General features: G+C 38.2%; 1 protein-coding gene across 8 annotated transcripts; it reads left to right on the top strand.

Moving 5' to 3' along the window:
- The first annotated feature begins 240 nt into the window (after nt 1–240).
- On the top strand, nt 241–20,081 carry LOC109541113. Of its 8 annotated transcripts, XM_048668878.1 has the most exons (7): nt 5,167–5,285; nt 5,349–5,486; nt 5,549–5,800; nt 15,389–15,684; nt 15,741–15,813; nt 15,868–16,020; nt 19,639–20,081. In XM_048668878.1, the coding sequence occupies exons 2-7, from the start codon at nt 5,393–5,395 to the stop codon at nt 19,650–19,652; spliced, it is 882 nt and encodes a 293-aa protein (XP_048524835.1). In that variant the 5' UTR covers nt 5,167–5,285; nt 5,349–5,392; the 3' UTR covers nt 19,653–20,081. The 8 variants fall into 8 exon arrangements, with proteins under 8 accessions (XP_048524889.1, XP_019765447.2, XP_048524713.1 ...); XM_048668932.1 differs by lacking the exon at nt 5,167–5,285 and adding an exon at nt 241–349 and having other exon boundaries at nt 15,741–16,020; XM_048668756.1 differs by lacking the exon at nt 5,167–5,285 and adding an exon at nt 339–424 and having other exon boundaries at nt 15,741–16,020.
- Nucleotides 20,082–20,737: the final 656 nt, after the last annotated feature.

Genomic DNA, 20,737 nt, shown 5'->3' with positions numbered 1-20,737 from the left:
GAAATTCTCTTTTTTAAAGACAAAAATTTTTGAGGCGAAATACCCAAAAAGAAGTTTGTAAAAAATGAATCCGCCTCAACAATATAGAACTTATCCACAGTTTAGATGTGAAACGGATGGAGGTTGAATAAGTGACCTGGCCGGAAAATTCGCCTGATCAGTGATCAAATAAGGGACTGGCAAACGTCCACTAAATTTACAACCAAAAGTGAGGAGCATGGGAGGACGCCCCCTCATTGCGACGTCACCGACGCCTCTCAAGCCGCCCAAAACGACGCGGAGCGTCGCGACGCAGTCAGTTCCGAACAGCAATCGCAGATCTCGACTCGCTATACCGCCAACTTAGTAGGTTAGTACCAAACAAAAGTGTTGAAACCTCATCAGAATATCCGCGAGTTTCTCTGTTGGGTTCCCAAGTGGTACCGTAAGTATGTGCTAATTGACCCAGCAAAACAAACTGGGCTGAAACTGCGCGTTTTTGCCAGCGGTTCGTTCGGCCAAAAAGGCGCTAGCTGGACAGCTTCTTCAGCCAGTTAATCGGCTTTTTACTCCGGATTCGATCCTAAAAGGCCCTTATGTAATGGGTCCATTGGTCTATTTTTAAGTGTCCTTTCCAGCTGCTGTTGAGTAATCAGCCTTTCATAGTTTATCTCCCCAAAGGCTTTATTTCAGCATCATGTTGCTCAATTTCCAAAAAAAATGCGTTTCAAGTCCAAAAGCGCAAAAATACGCGACAGTGACCACTCGCAACTTCATAACTTCATTTTTCGAGCTGATATATGGATATTGGTGTCTATTTTCGATCTGGCCACGGTCTGAGTGACTCTAATACAAAAATAGTCCGCTTCGAGTGTCTGTTATGTAAATTTATTATGTTAGCGAAATTTTATACGTTGGTTTGCGCGCTGGATTTCGTCAATTTTGGCAACCCGCCCCATGGTCTTTGGCTGGGATTAACGCCAGCAATTGGTGCAAATTTTCCCTTTCACTGATGGCTGGAAAGGACAATAAAACACCGGAATATCGAGGCAGGGCCTGGTTTCAGGAGCAGCAGGATTTAGGTCCCAATTATCGAAATGGCATGCCAAAAGCCGAAAATCGACGTTAAAAATAGCCGGGCACCAAATTAGCGCGGCCTCCACACCGACTAACGTCACAGTGGTTTGTTTTAAATTGAAATTCCTTCGGCTGATTTTCGCGCTGCTTTCCCCAAATTCGCGAATCTAAACTTAGTTTTGTTTAAACTCGACCGCGCTGAACGTTTTACGATTTGTTTGCCCCTGTTTTCAGTCCGTTAATTTACACAGCCCAAACACCGCATAAGTAATGAAGATAATCGAGATATTTCCAATGTTTCGCGTTACCTAATCGAATAATTGAGGATTTCAGAGAGTCATACTGAGATGAGAATGCAATAGCAAACACCTCAATAGATCGCATCTGGATGACTCTCACTGGTGAAAAAAATCGAATTATTTTCTGCAAAAACAATACTTTCATTCGAATGGTTTTTATTCGACTTAAATTGCACCACAAATGTCTCGTGTTTCACCTGCAACCTCCTAGTTGACGCCTATTTCTTCGCATAAAATTTCTCTTATTGCGCCTACCATGCTTGCAGATTTAGTTTGTGCAGACAATTCTCTTCTACTGCATCTTTCTTATACATCAGCAAATTTTCCTTTTTACGCCCTTTTTCTCGTCAATTAAGTCGCCAGTTTCTGTTGAAACCCAGAAAGCCCAATTATTTATTTGCAAAATTCTCTCTAATTGTCATCTCTCTTTTTATCTCAGCAAATTTATGTGTTTGGTGGCTCCTTTTCTCCTTTGAACTGGCGTTTCAATTGACGAGACGCCAGTATCTCCCAAATCACGAAAACCGAACTACTTTTTCCCAAAATATCTCTCTTATTTGGCAGTTTAAATAAGAAAGATGTTTTACTGGGAAATAATTGGATTTTGGCGTTTTAACAGTGACTGGCCCCTCAACTGAAAGGAGAAGAGGTGCATCCAATTTTGAAAATCGGTCTTGTCTTTAATGCAAATTGTTTTGCGCCGACAATTCTCTTCTAGTGCCTCTCTCTTTTGCATCAGCAAATATCCGTTTGACATCACTTTTTTTCCCTTTCATCAGCTGAGCCGCCAATTATCTCTTATTTCATTTGCTAAACAAACAGACCCGAAAAGAGAGATTTAAAAATGAGAGAAATGAGAATTTGAAACTTACTTTCAGTAAACTCCTGATTGATTTCGGTTTTCCCAGTAATTCGAATTTTACGCGCCGACAATTCTTTCGTATTGCAATCTCTCTTTTCCATCTGAAAAATTCTATTTCAAGCCGCTTTTTCTCTCTCTCTTACCAGTCGAGTCTCACCAGTCTCTGCTAAATCACGAAAATCTAATAATTTCCTTGCAGAAAATCTCTCTTGTATAGCAGATGAAATAAGACAGATGTTTTACAAGAAAATTATTCGATTTTTGTATTTGAGCAGAGGCTGACGACTCAACTGCATAGCGCCCGACAATTGTCTCCTAGTGCATCTTTCTTTTACATCAGCAAATTTCCGTTTGACGTGACTTTTCCTCTCTCTTGTCAGCTGAGTCCGCCAGTACGAACATTGAAATATTTACTTGCAAAAAATATCTTTTAATTCATCTGCCATTCAATAAGATAAAATAGGAGGGTCTTGAACACGAGATTTTCGCACAAATTAATTGAAAATTTGAAATTCACTATCAGTAAACTTCTGCTTGAATTCGATTATGACTTTAACCCGAATTGTTTAGCGCCTGCAATTCTCTCCTATTGCATCTCTCCTCTCTTTCACATAAGCAAAATTTCGTTTAAGGCCACTTTTTTCTCTGTCGTCAGTTGAGCCACCAGTTTCTCTTGAATTGCGAAAATTGAATTATTTTTGCATCAAATCTCTCTTATTTCATCTGTGATACAAGTAGATAAAATAAGAGAGGCTTGAATACGACATTTGCGCATTAAAATAATTGAAAATTTAAAATTCACTATCAGTAAACTTCTGCTTAACTTCGATTATGACTTTAATCTGAATTGTTTAGCACCGACAATTCTCTCTTATTGCATCTATCTTTTACATAAGCAAATTTTCGTTTAAGAAAACTTTTTTCGCTATCGTCAGTTGAGCCGCCAGTTTCTCTTGAATGACAAAAATTGATTTATTTTTTGCATAAAATCTCTCCTATTTCATCTGCCATACAAGGAGATAAAATAAAAGAGGCTTCAATGCGAGATGTGCGCACAAAATTAATTGAAAATTTTAAATTCACTGTCAACTTCTGCTTTAGTTCGATTACGATTTTAATCCGAATTTTTTATCGTCGACAATTCTCTTCTATTGCATCTCCATTTTACATATGCAGAATTTCGATTAAGGCCACTTTTTTCTCTGTCGTCAGTTTTTGCATAAAATCTCTCTTCTTTCATCTGCGATACAAGCATATAAAATAAGAGAGGCTGGAATATGAGGTTCGCACGCAAAAATTTGCGTTTGAGTTATTAAGTATTAATTTGAGTTTTTTTGGGTCCACAATTTACTCCTATTGTATCTCTCTTTTACAGAAACAAAATTTCGTTTGATATCACTTTTTTCTCTGGTAAGTTGAGCCGCCAGTTACTTTTGAATCACGAAAATTGAATTATTTTTTGCATACAGTCTCTCTGATTTTATTGGCATCATACAAGCAGATAAAATATGAGAGGGTTGAATACGAAATTTGTACCCAAAAATAAGTGAAAATATGAAATTCATTATCAGTAAAAGCATGCTTAACTTTGAGATTCTCTTTAATTTGAATTGCTTTGCGCCAACAATTATCTCCTATTGCATCTCTCTTTTAGATCAGCAAAATTTTATTTAATGCCACTTTTTCTTTCTGTTGAGTTTTTTTCGATGAGTTGAGCGGTCAGTGTCTCTTAAATCACGAAAATTTAATTATTTTTCTACAAAACTGCTCTCTTATTTCATCCGCCATACAAGCAGCTCCAACAGGAGAGGTTTGCATATGAGATTTTTCACACAAAAATAACTGAAAATTTTAAATTCATTTTCAGTAAACTCCTGGTTAACTGTGAGTTTCATTTGAATTGCTTTGCGCCTACAATTATCTCCTGTTCATCTCTCTTTTACATCAGCAAATTTTTGTTTGACGCCAGTTTTTCTCTCTCTTGTCAGTCGATTCGCCAGTCTCTGCTTGAGCACAAAATTTTCTACCAAAAAAAGCTCTCTTATTTTAACTGCTTGCATGGCGGAAGCAAGAAGTATACAGAAATTTGCTTGTGTAGAAAAAGAGAAGCATCTGGCGTGCAATAAAAGAGTAAATTTTTTGAATCAATTTTCGTGTTTTCGCAGCCACTGGTGTGTTTCGCAACTGATTGAATAGAAGAAAAAACGACTTAAATGTTTAAGAGCAGTAGCACTCAACATCTGCTCGACTTCTCTCTTATTTTTCATTTGAATTATTTCGCCCGGATTCATGTCTCGCATCGAGTCTTCCTTGCATTTGTCTCTCGGTCGCCTTCGAATCGAATAGAATTATTCTTCAAAAACTACTGAAATCCCATGGTATTTCAAAGGCAACTCGAGATATCGAGAATAACTCGTGCGATTTAACTCGATCCTCCCCCACTCGCCCATGAAACTCTATGGCTACTGACTATGTTTACACGGTGGAAATGCGCCCAACGGCCTGCCAAGTGAACAAATGAAGCTCGCTAGTGTCCATTTACATCCCAGCGATGTTTACAAAACATTACGATGACACAGAAAAAGCCCACGGCGACCAAAATAGACATTCAATTGCATTCCTCTGGGGTCCGTCATACTACTGGCATCCAAATCGGCCGATCCTGACTCAAAAACGTGCCATTGCCCAAAAAAAACTCCACCCAGAAAACAAAATAGTTGAATCATCCTTAACTCCATTAACAACAAATTGGAGTTAACAGTCTGACCTTCGCATCCAGGGTGCTATTTTTACCGGGAAGTTTACGCAAACGATGGATGAATCTCCATGTGAATGGAGAGGAAAAAAAACTGCGCAATTTTAAAAATAGACAAAAAAAGTGCGCGCACGACGTGCCATCGAGCAACCGATCCGCAGCGAGTTGCGACCAAAATAGTCCGCATTGGCCGGCCGATTATCCAGACCTAAAGCTATGGGATCGAGCGAGATTTGGACGCTGCTGATCTATGCGATCGCCATTATTTTAGTTGGGGTCTACATAGCGGTAATTAGCTGAAAAGCACGCTGATGTAACTCGAAGTCGTTTCGTAGACGCTTTGAAGTCGTTTCAAAGTTTTTTTTTTATGTTCCAGACGAACGACCAAGTAAACCAAGTAGCCGAACACAAAACGACACAATGTCTTTCAAAGACCATCTAGAAATGATCAGTCTCAACGAGTCCCCTACAAAGAAGGCCAGATTCTGGCAGTCCTTTGTACGGTCCCTTAAAGGTGAGAGCGGACGGAGGCCACGAAGGACGAGAAATTAAACGGCTGGTTCATTTCGATTGCAGGATCCGACGATTTGAGGGCAACCGACTCATACTCAGCCAGACCGAGAGGCATTTTCCGGCCTCTGAGCGATCTTCCAGAGCTTTCGGCCGGTTGGCCCTATGGAAAGTCGATCTACGATGATCCAAGTGCGGCTGCTGAGCGCATCCACGTGCCCGGCTATCGTTACGATCCCCTCCATCGTGATACCTACGGATACTCGCCCAGGGCCATTTTCCCACACAACTACGGATCTTTGGACAGATACAGGCCTGGTAAGTCCACATCTTACAGGCGCTAAGCGGATCTGACTCGGGGGGCTAATTGTTCTGTGGTGAAACGGGCGGCATTTTGCAACAGGGTTTTTCTTTCCAATTTCACCTTTAAAAGACTATTAACCACGAATGGAATTTTCAGCGGTATAGCGACGTTTCGTCAAACCGATCCTGCGAAAAATGTCGTTCTTTCATGCAATCAAACACCGCCCCCTTGAACAGTGGTAAACTACCATCCAACCATCATCACAGTGCCTTTAAACAGGAACAATTTCACTGTCAATGTTTTTTCGCTTGTGTCGTTCGCTAGAGTACCATCTAAATGTGTTATATGTTTATATGTATATTGTACTTAGAGATGTAATTACGACTGTATGTAATCCGTTATAATATATTTGATAATGATGATGATTGTACAGCCTCAAACTTCAATAAAGTTTTTTAAAGCTAATCGGTGGTACTGTGCACGCCCCGCAAACGCTTGAGCTGACCGAGTCTTCATGAAGTCCACTTTTCTCATGTTAATCACAGATTTTTTCCAAATTGACAACTGTGTAAAAGTAGGCTCCATTCACAAATCGACTAACGTGGCTTCTTAACAAGCAGCACCTGCCGCTCCAGCATTTGCCATGGCGATCCACACTTTTTTTCGACAAGTTCCTCCCTTTTTGCCCGTGCTATCAAAAGCGATGCAAACAGACATTCGCAATTGTTTTCTGTTGCATCCCTTTTTTCAGCACTGTGGATTTTTCCGTTCCAGGCCAGTGGAGGTTGAGAGGTAAGTTGGAGAGCTTTCCAATAAAAATCCAATCCCGCATGTCTATGTATGGCTTTTGCAGTCAAGGCGCAGTATCATTGTAAATTACCGTTCATCTCACTCATTTTCTTCATTTTATGTTTCTCAACCAAAGCCACTCCTGGTTGGGGTTCACCTACATTTCAGCAACTTTCAATTATTGAGGCAAAAGTTTAATTTTTTTAAATCACTCGGTATCTTAGCCTGGGCCAATTATGGCATAATAACATACAGTGAAAGCATCCTAAGTCTTTGACATATAAAAATTGTACTTATTCACTCTAGCTTAGAATCAGGAAAGAAATAGAAACAAACGTATTTGGTTGAATGTTTTGAAGTCCAAAGAAATTACATGAAACGCCCACTGGATCGTGAGTCCATACAGTGTGTTTCTGCATATGCCAACTGTTTTTAGGGTTTGCTTCTAAAAGAACATGCGATTTGCCCACACAGCTAGAATGGAAGATATTTTCAATCACTCTGTTTATAAATTAATGAACGTGTAAGTCAAAGGATCCAGTGAAGAGCAGAAATAGTGAAAAGTCTTGAAAACTCTGTGGTTTTTAGTATTTTTAAAGTTTGACAAGCTTTATTAGTGGTGTCCTGTTATATTTTATGGTCATTTAGAGGCATTTAACTTGATGTTAGTGGAAAGCTGAGCTCGTCTTGCCCATAAGTTTGAGTTTTCAAATCGAAAGTTTTCCGTCCATATATTTGCGTCTGTTTTCCTTACTTTGGGGGTTTTTCCAGGTCTGACTAGGAAAGGTTTAAACTTGCCGAATCTTTTGCTTTTTCAATATGCAAAATCGGTGAAAAACTTAGCGAGTTCCGCTCTGAAGAGTGCTTAAGGAGCGAAAGTAGCCCAAATTCGCCTTCATCTCCGTTATCTTGAGATATTTTTAGATTCTGAAACATGCATTTGAAGGATTGAAATATTATTTTTCTTCCACTGTTTAAATATACAAAACACGTAAAGAACTCGAAAGATTATGGGCGGTAGAGCGTTTGGGGCCCGCAAATTTTACTTCCCGCATATATTTTTTTGCCATTTTTTGAAATCTCTAAACCAAATTGTGAAGAAAAAACTTCTCTTTCTTTCACTTTGTGAAGATTGAAAATTCGCAGAAAACTAGACGAGTTCTGAGCTCTATGAATGAGAAAGCAAGAAAATAGCAATATGTTATTCCTCCATCTCAGTTATTCAAAGGAATTGTTAATTGCTCAAATATGAATTCGGAAGATAAAAACCTTGTTTTTCTTCTGCGTCTTGATGATTGAAAGTCTGTAAACAACAGAACAAGTTGTGAGCTGAAGAGGGTTTGGAGTGCGCAAGATCTCGTTTCGCAAATATTAATTTATCGCAATATCTTTCAGTTTTGAAGCTTTTTTAACCCTCACATTTGAAATATAAAGCCGAATTGCAACTCTTTCTTCCTCTTTTTGAAAGTTAAAAATCCGCAAAAAACCAAACAAGTTCTGAGCTAAAGAAAGCTTGAAGTTACAAAGTCCAGATGTATATTCGTGTCCATTTTCGTTATCCTGATTTTTGGATTCTTAAACATGCATTTGAAAGATAAAAATATTCTGTTTCTTCCACTGTCTGAAGATTTATGATGCGTAATAACTGAGGAAATTGTGGGCTAAAGAGTGATGGGGCCCGCGAGTTTTAGTTTTTCGCATATATTTTTTTTCGATCTCTATTAGTTCCGCGCTTTTTAAAATCCCAAAGCCAAATTTGTTAATACAAAAACCTGCTCTTTCTGGCCCTTTTTGAATATTTAAAATTCTTAGAAATCTACGCGAGTTCTGAGCTAAAGAGTGCTTGATGTTTCAAACTCATAAATATCCCAGATGTATTGTTGCCTTCATCTGCCTTATGTAAAGGAACTTTTAAATTCTTAAATATGCATTTGGAAGGTAAGAATCTTCTTTGTTTTTCCACTGGTTGAATATTAAACATCCGTAGACAACTGAACAAGTTGTGAGCTGAAGAGTCTTTGAGGTCCGCAAATTTTTCTTTCCCGATATACGTTTGTGGCGAAACATGTCAGTTTTTGAGGTTTTTTGACTCCCAAACCTGAAATTTGAATAGGAAACCCTACTCTTTCCCCTACTTCCCGAGAGTTCAAATCTGTAAAAAAAACAAGCGAGTTCTCAGCTAAAGAGGGCTTGAAGTTTCAAAGTGAAATTTATATTTACTTCGATCTCCGATTGCAGATGGATTTTTGAATTTTTAGATATAAATTCGGAAGATGAGAACGTTCCTTATCTTCCAGTGCCTGAAGATTCAAAATCCGTACACCGCTGAAGAGAGTTTGGGGCCTTCATGTTTTAGTTCCGTGAATACATTTTTCCCAAACTCTGTCAGTTTTCAAGGCTTTTAACTCTCAAAGTTGAAATTTGAGTTCAAAATATTACTATTTCTTCCACTTTTTGAAGGTTTACAATTGGAAGAAAATTAAGCAAGTTCTGAGCTAACGATTGTTCAAAATTTGTGTATTTTAGCTTCGTGGATGTAAATGTTCGGCTGTCGCTATCAGTTTCAGCTCATTTTCAAATCTTAAACTTGAATTCTGAAGACGAAAAATGTACTCTTTCTTCGTCTTTTCAAATATTGACAATCTGTAGAAAACGGAACAAGGTCTGACCGAACGAGTTTTTGGATAAAAGTTTTGGTTTCCCAGATAAACATTTTTTGTTATACCTATGAAATTTTGGAGATTTTCCAAATTCTACAGCTGAATTATGAAGAAAAGACATGTCATTTCTTGCATTTTTTGAAGAATCGAAATCGATAAAACACCAAGCAAGTTTTGATCTGAAAAATGTTTGGGCGCAGTAAGTTTTTGTTTCCCGGATATAAATTTGTTGCTCTCTCTGACAGTTTCCTAACTTTTTCTATCTGAAAACTGAATTTTGAAGATCAACTTCCCCTTTAGATTTAGTTCCCCTTTAGAAATTTTAAAATTCTTACAAAAACGAGACGAGTTCTGTGTTAATGAGTGTTTGCGGCTTTAAAGTCTCCTCAACGGTTGGTTTCTCGGGTACAAATATTTTGTTATCTCTGTAAGTTTCGGAGATTTTCTAAATCCTGGAAACATTTTGAAGAGAAAAACCTGCTTATCTTTCCACTTTTGGAATATTCCAAATTGCTTGAAAACTATGCAAGTTCTGAGCTAATAAGTGTTTGGAGGTTTAAAGTCCGTGAGAGTTTTAGTTTCCCGGATACAAATTTTATGCAGCTTCTATCAGTTTCCAAAATTTCGGAAGTCTGAAAGAGGATTTTTGAAGAAATTGAAATCGGTGCGGGAAAACTAAGCGAGTTCTGAGCTAATGAGTGTATGTGGCTTTAAAGTCCCCACAAATCTTGCTGTACCGGATCTAAATGTTCTATTTTCTCTGTAAGTTTTGGAGATTTTTAAAATTCTGAAGGTGGGTTTTGAAGAGAAAGACTTGCTTCTTTTTCCACTTTTGGAAAATTCAAAATCCCCGAATGCAACTTTGTGCAGCCTCAGTCCCATTCCGAGATTTTCGAAAGCTGAAATGTGAAAATAAAATCCTGCTCTTTTGTACACATTTCGAAGAATCTAAATCAGTAGAAAACTAAACGAGTTCTGCGGTAAAGAGTGTAAGGGCCCAAAAATGTGGCTTCTCGCATATACACTTTGCTCCCTCAGTCAGTTTTCAATATTTTCGAAATCCCAAAGCTGAATTGTGAAGACAAAAGCCTGCAATGTCTTCCTCTTTTTGAATATGCAAGCCCATAAAAAACTGAGCAAGTTCTGAGCTAATAAATTTTCGGGATTGGAAGTCCTGTGAAGTTTTAGCTTCCCGTACATATATTTGCTGCTACCTCTGTTAATTCAAACGAATTTTCCAGTCTTAAACCTGAAAATTGAAGATAAAAACCTGCTCTTTTTTTTCAACTTTTTTAAATTTCAAAGTTGCAGGAAAACTTAAAATCGGCCCTTTTTCCGAATGTGTAGTTGCATCAAGCTGGGTTTATCGGTAGGATTTTTGAAATGTTAAAATGAATTTATTTGGCGGACAAAATCCGCACCAATAAGAAAACTAATTACTTCGAGCTCCTTGAGCTCGATATTAATCGAGTTTTGAGGCAACTGCAGATGCGTGATCATTTTTCCTAAATCTTGGACTTTCCGATTTCTTGAAACGTCAATTGAAAGGCAAACATCCTCCTGATCTTCAGTGCTTTTTGAAAATGTTTAAATTGTGGGACTTTTGAACATTCCATGAGTATTTAGAGCTTAAAATTTCAAGTTTCTCCAATATATTTATCTGCCTGTTGGTCGATTATTTTTGTTATCTAGAGACATTCAGACCATTTGATACTGCATTAGAAAGACAATTCCTAATTCTAAGTGACAAAACTTGAGCACCTTCTGAGCTGAGTGAAATTTTATAATTTTACCTCTACCTGGTTGAAGCTAACTTAGCTTCAGGCAGGCTTCGGTTTAGCGAATTTCTAGCATTTTAAGGATTAGTTTGAGACACCGTCTTTTATGGGTCTTCAATTCTCCGACGAAAACCTTCAATTCTCTCTTTGGTAGACTTAAATTGCGCGAAAAACAAAGCTCGGTTAAAGCAAAATTTTCCAAAGCCCCTGAAACTCCGTCAAATTTCAATGTGTTTGAAAGACAAAAACCTGTTGTTTCTTCAGCTTTGAAAAGATTAAAAATCGACGTAAAGGCAGGAGCGTTTTGCGCTAAGCAGGGCATTTGCGTTTTGAAAGCGCAAACTTTCACAGGTCATTCCGCCTATAGCTCCGTGGGTTTGGCGAAGTTTCTCCATGTTTAAAAGGTGTTTAAAAGACCAAAGTCTCTACTTTTTACTACGGTTTAAAAGGTTGAAATCGGTTGAAAACTAAGCTCGTTTTTTGCTAGAGACTGGGATGGGGTTCAAATTCATCCAGTCAGAAATTCAGGCATTTCTGGTAACCAAAAGCGGCTAGTTGAAGTTTTAAAGCCAGAAACCATCCCATTCTTCTAGATTTACAAAATTCCACATCCTGGCTGCAAATGTGCAAAAATACCCGAAAATATCGCCTGAAATGGGCCTTTTTAGGCAAACTTTTTTATGCTATTCTTTTCATTTTTCAAAGTTGCCAGTTTGAGGGCTGTTTTAGACTTTTTGAATCCGAAGCCACTAGGCCAGTTGCAATTATTATTTTTCACCAATCCACTAACACGTTCCAGTGCCAAAACTGCTCCAAACAGCCACACAAATTTGGTTGCTTCATAAGTGCGGTGGGCTCAGGTTGCACGCATTTGCCTCCCAAAAAGTCCATTCATGGACTCTCACAAAGTCCATTTGTGATCAAAATATCGAAAATTTATCTCATGCTCTGCTTGGAAAAACTTCGCAATCGCCTCGATTATTGGCCAATTGATTTCGACTAATTGCAGCTGATGATGTTGTTGATGATGATGATTCTTGACCAAGCAGCGGCCAAATCGCATTCAAATCCAATTAATCAGCCAATGACAATACGACGATTACCTAACAATGTCGGGGGACCGAAAAAAGATTTTTAAAATAAAATATGAGCATAGACTATGACGTCAGCAAAATAGTAGCTGAGGTGGGAGCCAATCGTTTTTCGGTTTTCGTAAAGTCGAGGTAGTTGGTGAGGCTCAGTCGCAGTCTTGCGGTGGCTAGGTGATAAAAATAACTATGGGTAAGCGATTTTGCTGGATATTTTTGGAATTTTCGATTTTTTTTTGAATTTTTCAAACCCATTGTCTAGGACCTTGGCTTACAGCGTTTAACCCTTTGAATGCTTATTTCTCAAGCCCTTTCCCGTTTGGAGCTCAATTAACGCCCGGCATGAAATTTCTCGAGACTTGAACTTATAGAAATCGTGCAAATACCGCCGGATCTATCTCACAGATTCGTGTCCAAGGTGAAGTAAATATAATTTTGCCTCTATATTGTAGGTTGTGCCATCGAAAATCCACAACTCTCGGTATTTTTAGAAATTCATTCCCGGCCTTGTTTATTTCATTTATTTCATAACTTGTTATGCATGCCCCAGATATTTATTTCAACTTCTCCTAATCAGGTTCTTTTCTATTTTTTTTATTCTACTTAACTGTTAATTGTATTGTGTGTGGTTTGCTATTTATTAGCTTTGAGGTTTCCTTGATTCAAAGGTTTTTGAAATAAATAATTCCAGCGTTTTTAGCGCTTTGTTTCATGAGTTTCGTATTTCCAGCCAGCATCAGCTCAAGTTTTCTGCAATGATTGTTAACGAGCAATAAAAAGCCGAAAAAGGTTTTGCGTTTTTTAACTGTTGACTTAAAATCGATGATGGACTTTCGACTACAAAAGGCACTAATTTCAATGGACCACTCTGTACAGGGTGGGCAAAATGTAAAAATAAACACAAGATTACCTTGGAACTTTTTGAGACGCCCCTGGATATTTTTCTGCTGATGTGACTTCTGCTCTACAAATGATTATTTATTGAAAATGTATTTACATTTTTGAAAAACTTCCTGAAATGAGGCTAATTCTAATGTACATGTATTTGAAAGCGAAGAAACTGTTCGTTGTACATATTTTTGCAGAATTAAAGTTGATGAAAAAGTGGGAAAGTTCTGAGCTAGAGAATGTTTGGGATTTTACACTGGAATTTTTCTGCAAATATTTTCTCCTATCTCCGTTACCTTACGAAACTACTAGAATCCAAATAGTGTATTCTAACGATAAGAAATCAGGCTTTTTCTCGCTTTTGAAAATTTTCGAATCGATAGGAAACTGTGAATGTTTTGACCTGAAGAGTGCTTGAGGTTTTGCAAACTAAAGTTAAAAAAATCCTTTTGATTGTTCGACTTCCCTACCTTTGCGGAATATCTGGAATTCAGTCATTCTTTCAACAGCGAAAAACCTGCGGTTTATTCATGTTTTTCAACAGTTTTTTAGGTGAAAAAGCGTTAGTTTGGCATCTGGAAAATGCTTCCTGAAGCTGGAAAAAGCGTATTTTTCTTCGGCCTTTTAAACGTTTGAAATTCGCAAAAAAATAAGAGAATTTTAAGATAAAAAGCTTTGTGGAATTTTGAGGTCAAAAGTTTCTCGAAAATTTAGCTGCTTCTATAACCGTTTTTCGGGAATATTGCTGTTCTGAAGATCCTTTCAAGAGCGAAAAAAGCAAATCTTTATTTCGCTGTTTAAACTTTTGGAATCCGCGAAAAATAAGCGAGTTTTAAGCTAAATAGTTTTCGAAGATTTAGCCACTTTGATTACTTTATTTTTCGAGAATTTTGATGATTTGCAGGTGTTCTGGAATAACAAAAAAGTGCTTTTTCTTTCAAGGTTTGAAGATTCGAGGTCGGTGTAAAACTAAGATGGTTTTCAGCTGAAAAGTGCTGTAGGATTTAAAGTCCAAAATTTTCCGGGTGTATATTTGCGTCTACTTCCGGTCAATAACAGAAATTTTGCAGTCTAAAATTTGCATTGGGCAAAGAAAATATTCCTCTTTCTTCAACTTTTTGAAAACTCAAAATCGGTGAACTACTGAAAAATTTCTTGTCTGAACAGCATGTCACAAAAGTTTCTATGACGTATTTGTCTCTGACTCACTTACTTGACCAAATTTTGGAAAACGGAAATCCTCGTTTGAAAGACAAAAATTCGCTGTTTCTTCCAAATTTGGAATATTGAAAATCGGTGAAAAGCTGAGCAAGTTCTGAACTAGTGAGTAGAATGAACTGGAGTGTGTAGAGTGTAAACGTTGAAAGAATTAACGCGCTAGACTTTTGAATTTAAAAGATTAAACCTGCTCCTCTTTAGACTTTTTGAACAATGAAAAGCGGTGAAGAACTAAGCCACTTCTGAGCTCAAAGGACTCGGAGAGTGAAAATCCAAAATTACTCAAATAACTTCGTTATCTTGCAAGAATTTAGAAATTTTAAAGATTTATTTAAATAATAATATTTCGCCATTTCTTTTAGTTGAGCAAATATCAAGAAATTATTGTCAATGGAAAACTTACTAATATTTTTTCAATATTTCCAGTAATAAAAGAGTTGAACATTATACTTGAAATTGGCAACAAAAAATCGACGGCCGCCCAACTAGAGCTCCATAGTAGGCGCAACCGCCAAACTTTCCGTGCGGCAGGTCTTCGTCTCACAGGCCTATAAGCGATATTTCGTCGGTTATATACCAATAGTTTCAATAAAATCTTCAATTTTGCGTGCAATGTATGCAAAATTTGTAATTGCTTTGTTTGAAAAATCGGCGATTTTGGGGCAATTACATTAAAATCAGGCGTAAAATAAAATAAAACTAGTTCAATAAAAATAGCAATAATAAAAAAATTAAAAGCTGACAAAAACCAATAAAAACGAAAAGTTAATAAACATTAGGACCAACGGCCTCCCGATTTAGGTAGACTAGAGGAGAAGGAAAACATCCGGAGCCAATTAGATCTGAAATATGTTAACCACTGCTTTATTTCCGTCCCACTTGTCCAAAGCATTGGTTCCTGCTTCTATTTATTGTTAATTTTTTCGCTGAAAGTCAGTCGTTAGTATGTGTGTTTAAAACGGTTCAGTTTTCTCACCATATTCCAGAGCTACCAGGACAGAGTTAAACACTCTTGAACTTGCAGAGCAAGGTCTTGGTCCGACAAGACCCAGCCCAACCTCGATCATCCCCAATGTGCTTTGACTTGTTCTCGGAAAAAAATTTTGGGATTAAAAATTCTAATAGTGTAGTTAGATTTGGGCGAAACTTTCTCTGAAAGGTATATTTTCCTGCTTGTTTAGCCTACCACGTAACCAAGCCCAGAGCTCTTGACGCTGACGGTGCATGGAGAGACCACATCGACCGCGTCAAAGGTCGTGAGCCGTCCCAGTGGCCCAGCAGCATCTTCCACACCACTTACCCATTCTCGCGCTACCCACTCTACTTGGTGTACAGCAAAAGGCCCCCACCATCCACCGACAAGTACGACCCCAACCGCTCCTGGCTGGGACATCTGGACCGATTGGCCGAGCTGGACAAGCTGTACCCCACTTTGTGGCCGCTGACCGGCAGCAGGCTCAGCCCCACTCCAGTGAAGGTAAGTTTGCTCAGATCCCCTTAATCGCCTGCTGGCTAACAGAAGTCGAATTCCAGCCAGGTCCGTTCTCTCCACGTCCATCCGAGGTGGCCTTCAACTACGCCGGCCAGCCTCTCTGGAGCAGACCAAGTAAGAGCATTTTGAACGAACTATTGAACCCTTCTCCTTCCCTGCCCATCTCAGCCGTTACGCGCGACCCCTTCTGGTGGGACTCGCCCCTCAGACCAGCCTCAATTCACAACCCCTGGGGCAAGTCCCCCTTCTACTTGCGCGACTCCTACCTGTCGCCTGTCAAAAGGACATTCTTGTGGGACAAGCATCCCATCAGGCCATTCGGTAAGTCGACGACGCTTCTGCCGTTTGCCGATGACCCGATCTGATGCTTTGCTGTAGTGATAAGCTTGTGACGTAACGATTTTTCCAACACTATGCACAGTTTTTTTGGCGACCATTAAACAATGCAGTTGTTTTACTTTGTTGTGTTCCTACTACGAGCCACTAACTGTCTGCAATGTGACATCTGCCACTCATTTGACGGATAGAATATGTCAATGATTTGACAGTTGGCATGTCACATTGGACGCCTTGATTATTGGATGAGAACACACACAGTGCTGTAGTGTCTAAAGCTTCAGTATGGGGAAGCAGTTTCGGCTTATTGGGAGCTTTTTTCTGAAAAACGATATTTTTTCTCAATTGGCTCTTCAAGTGGAAATGAGAAGCCGTCTAGTTGAGGACATTTTTAAAGATTTGTAACGTTTGGACAACTTCGTTGCTTTACCGGCGATTGGAAATCTAATAACTACCTTCGGAACCAAAGAACATGCTCTTTCTGTAGCTTTTTCCGAATTCAAATTGACGCAAAAATAAGAAAGTTCTGGGACAAAGAATGTTCTAGATTCTGCACGGCCAATTTTTTTCACAAATTTTTATTGCTACCTCCGTTACCCTACGAAATTTTCCGAATGCAAATGACGTATTCTAAAGAGGAAAACCTGCTCTTTCATCCGATTTTCAAAGATTCCAAATCGGTTAAAAATTGTGAAAATTTTGACTTGAAGAGTGTTTGAGGTTTTCAGAAAACAGGTCAAAGTTTTCAGGATATATTTGGCTGTGCTACTGTTACCTTTTTAACGTTGAAAACCTGCTGATTCTTCATAGTTTTCAGCAGTTACAATCCGCAAAAAGGTAAGCGAGTTTTTGAGCTAAGGAGCATTTAAGATAATAAAGTCGATGGTTTTCCGAACGCTCAGCTGCTTTTCTCCGTTAGTTTCCAGAACTTTCGCATCTTGAAAATACTTCCTAGAGCTGGAAAAGCTTCTCTTTCTTCGCCTTTTTTTAACGTTTGAAATCCGCCAAAAAATAAGAGAGTTTTAAGCTAAATGGTTTTTGGGGATTATGAAGTCAAAAGTTTTTCCAAAATTTAGCTGCTTCTATAACCGTTTTTCGGGAATTTTGCGGTTTTCAAGATCCTTTTAAGAGCGAAAAAAGTTGATATTTCTTTCGCTTTTTGAGCTTTTGGAATCCGCGGCTAAATAGTTTTTCGGATTATGAGGTGGAAAGTTTTCCGAACATTTAGCTGCTTTTATATCCGTTAGTTTCCAGAACTTGGGCATCTTAAAGTTGCTTTCGAAATATGCAAAAGCCGCTCTTTCTTCCGCTTGATGGATTTTTCGAATAAGCGAAAACTAACCGAATTTTAAACTTTTCTCCTCCCTTACTATCGAGAATTTCGGTGTCTTGAAGATTATTTCTAAAGCGCATAAACCTGTTCTTTCGCTTGATAAATCTCAAGTCAAAAGTCAAGTCAATCAAAGTCAAAGAGCCATTGCGATTCTAGTCGAAATTTTTCAAAATATTTAGCCACTTTTAACTACGTTACTTTGCCACCTTCAAGATGTTTTATTAAGCCAAGAAGCTTGTTAAATTCGTCAAAAAATCAGCGAGTTTTAAGCTACAGGACTTTTGTGAACATTAGGTAGAAAGATTCCCGAAAATGTTGCTGCTTTTATCTCCGTTCCGCCTTTAGCGATTTTTGGGGCCTCGAAGATGCTTTGGAAAGATAAAAAAAACTTGTCTGTTTTCCGCGATTTCGAGATATAAAATTAGTGTACAACTAAAAAAGTGTCAACAGAAGAGTGCCGCAGATTTTAAAGTTCAATGTTTCCCGGTTTTACTCTGTATTTCTGTTCTGTAGTGGAATGTTTTCAGTTTAAAGTGTGCTTCGGGAAGATAAAACCCTGCCCTTTTGTTTACCCCTTTGAAGATACAAAATCGGTCAAGGCTGAGTTACCTGACTAGAGTTCGGAAATCGGTCTTATTTCAAAGACGAAAATCTACTATTTTCTCTGCTGTTGAAATATTGGAAATCAGTGAAAATCTGAGCAAGTTCTGAGCTGTAGACTGTGTAGAGTTTGAAACCTGATAGCTTTACAGATCAATTCGTCTTTACTTGATAAATTCGATTTTAAAGCTGAACTCGAGAGATCAATTGAAATCAATGAGTTGCTGTTTTCCTGAACTTTTAAAGAATCAGAAACTACGAAGAACTAAGTTTGTTCTCACCTAAGGAGTATCTGAGAGTTAAAGTCCAAGAGTTCCTAAATACGTCTACTATTGCCTTCATTATCTTGCGGGAAGTCAGGAATTTTGGAAATTTATTCCGAAGATAATTTCCAGGCATTTCTAACTAAGCGAAGAAACTAAGCCAGTTTCAGAAGTGGCGATTTGCGGGCTATAAGTTCAGTTTCTTAGATATGCTCGCTTCTAATCGGCTGCTTTGCAAGATATGGGCAAACTAACAAATTGAGTATAAAGAAGAAATAATTTGCTGTATCTTCCAATTTTTGAAGATTCAAAATTTTTGGAAAACTAACCATCTTTTGTGGTCGTGTGAAGTTTCAATAGGCCAAAATTTTCCTGTCGTATTTAGGGTTCCCGGCGTTTTTTTGCAAAATTCCTACAATCTTCACCAATCAATCAAGGCTACTGCCCGCTCTTTCTTCCACTGTTTGAAGATTCAGTGCCGAACTAAGCAAGTAATGAGCTGAATAGTATGTGGGTTTTTAAGACCATTATTGTTCTGATATACTCGACATGAAAAGCGCGTTTGCGCCAAAGAGTCAGAGTTTTGAGCCAAATGACGCATTGAAGGTGAAACCACGTCGAAAAGTTGACCCACTTTTGATGGAACAAGATAAAAGACGAACACACTCAAACAACCCCAATTCATTTTGAGGCAGAACAGGGTAAACTGCCGGTCGATCTAACGGTAAATTAGAGGACTAAAGATCAGTGGGACATAAAAGATTTCACCTTGAGGAACATATTCCTTTTGAAGAATCGACGGTCACTAATATCTCTGGCTGAGAAATACCAAAAGGTTTGTGAAGGAAACGTTTTTTGAGTACCAGGGATTTGAAGCGATTGGTCTGATTTTATCGTTATGTAACCGGAGAAGTTGTTTGTTTTTTGGCATAAATGTAAGAAAATCGTTACGTTGCCGCTTATAGCTAAAGCAATGGGAATGCACTAATATTTGAAGAAGGAACAATTCATTCTGCACCTTTTTGCATTTGATAACCATGCCCCAAAGCTGCCTTTTTGCCGCTGATTCCACTCCAAACCAAAAAAACTCTCAACCTCCGAACTAAATTTCTCCGTTGGATCAATTGGTAATATTGTATGTTTTCGTAGAATTGTAGTTGAGTTTGTCATCGTGTTTCGTTGCGTGCGACATTTTCCTTCATCTACAGTAAGAATTTGTCATTTTTCCCAAAGAGTGCAATCAACACCTTTGACTAATTTGCTGTTTGAGCTTCACATTATGACTTGACTAACCAAAGCACTAGTTCTTAAGCAAGTGTACGGAAATTTGTAGATAATGAACCTGTTCATCGATGCATGTTCAATTACAATTGAATTTCAATCTCACTGTGTGGTTTTCCTTTGCAGCTGCCGTCTACTAAGTGCGACAGAAGGAACAAACATCGATGATCCAAACACTCAAACTCATCGTCCAAACCAAACGAATCTGTCTTGACTGACTGAAATCAGAAAACATGCTTTTGTCCCACTCGTTCGCATTCACGAACCAGTGTCTTCAAGTGTTCATCAATTACATTTACCAAAAAAAGTGCCTTATAGTATACAAATCTTTAAAAATTGTTGATTTTCAAAAAAAATATATTGTATTTTGACGTTTTTCGAATCGAACTGGCTTTTTAAGGGCCGACTTGCTAAACCGTGTCTCTCCATTCCATCCCTCCAGCAAGTTGCGAACTTAAACGGCCACGAAGTTTAGTTATTTTGGGTTTTTCGTGTACTACTTATAACTACAATTATTGTAATATTCGGTCTAGATTGGGCATATACAAGTAATAAAATTCAGCTAAATATTCGTGTTTTTTTATTGTTGTAAAACGCATTTATCCCAGTTTAAATAGCGTCAAAACTGGGAAAGTTGAGCTACAAACGAGAAATGTGTAGTGTGCCCTTAACAGCTTCTGGAAATGCCACTAAGTTCAGGCTCATTCTTGTGCCCAAAACTGCTTTAGAAAGAGGGAAGATTTGTACGTACACAATGATGGTTTTACGTTGGCCATTGCTTGAAAATTGGCTGAGTTATGACCGAAACAATTGGAGCTTATTTAGCCATAACAACACACTGAAATCATGTAGGGCGCTCTAAACATCTTCTGAAACATCCACTAAGATCAGTCTGATTTTTGTTCAGAAAACTACGTTAGAGAACATGGAGGAAAACCACGGTCTGCAGTTGACGATTGTTTGAAAAGTAGCTGATTTATGAGCGAAAACAGTGAAGCCCATTTAGCCCTCACAACCTAGAGTCTTTTCTTTCAAACATAAACTTGCTGAATTCCTTGAAAAAGCTCACTCATCGTACTTAAAATAGCCTTAGAATTGGGGAAGTTGCGCAACAAAAAAAATATGTGTAGTGCGCTCTTAACAGCTTCTGGAAACCCCACTTAGCTCTGTCTGATTTTGATGCCGATAACTGCATTAAAAAGAAGAAGCATTTTTCAAAAAAATG

Source organism: Dendroctonus ponderosae, unplaced genomic scaffold, assembly GCF_020466585.1.
Source record: "Dendroctonus ponderosae isolate FM_Combo_2020 unplaced genomic scaffold, Dpon_F_20191213v2 Dpon_F_20191213_1, whole genome shotgun sequence".
NCBI classification, from domain to species: Eukaryota; Metazoa; Arthropoda; class Insecta; order Coleoptera; family Curculionidae; genus Dendroctonus; species Dendroctonus ponderosae.
The sequence above is the reverse complement of the archived record's forward strand: the minus strand, read 5'-3'. Positions and strand labels throughout refer to the sequence as shown.

What these genes read in the sequence shown, in the direction of transcription:
- LOC109541113 (XM_048668932.1), top strand. Translation starts at nt 5,393, where the DNA reads ATGTCTTTCAAAGACCATCTAGAAATGATCAGTCTCAACGAGTCCCCT. An exon ending in CTTTGTACGGTCCCTTAAAG is followed by an intron (nt 5,487 to 5,548) that starts GTGAGAGCGGAC and finishes TTTCGATTGCAG; the next exon opens with GATCCGACGATTTGAGGGCA. An exon ending in TTTGGACAGATACAGGCCTG is followed by an intron (nt 5,801 to 15,388) that starts GTAAGTCCACAT and finishes CTGCTTGTTTAG; the next exon opens with CCTACCACGTAACCAAGCCC.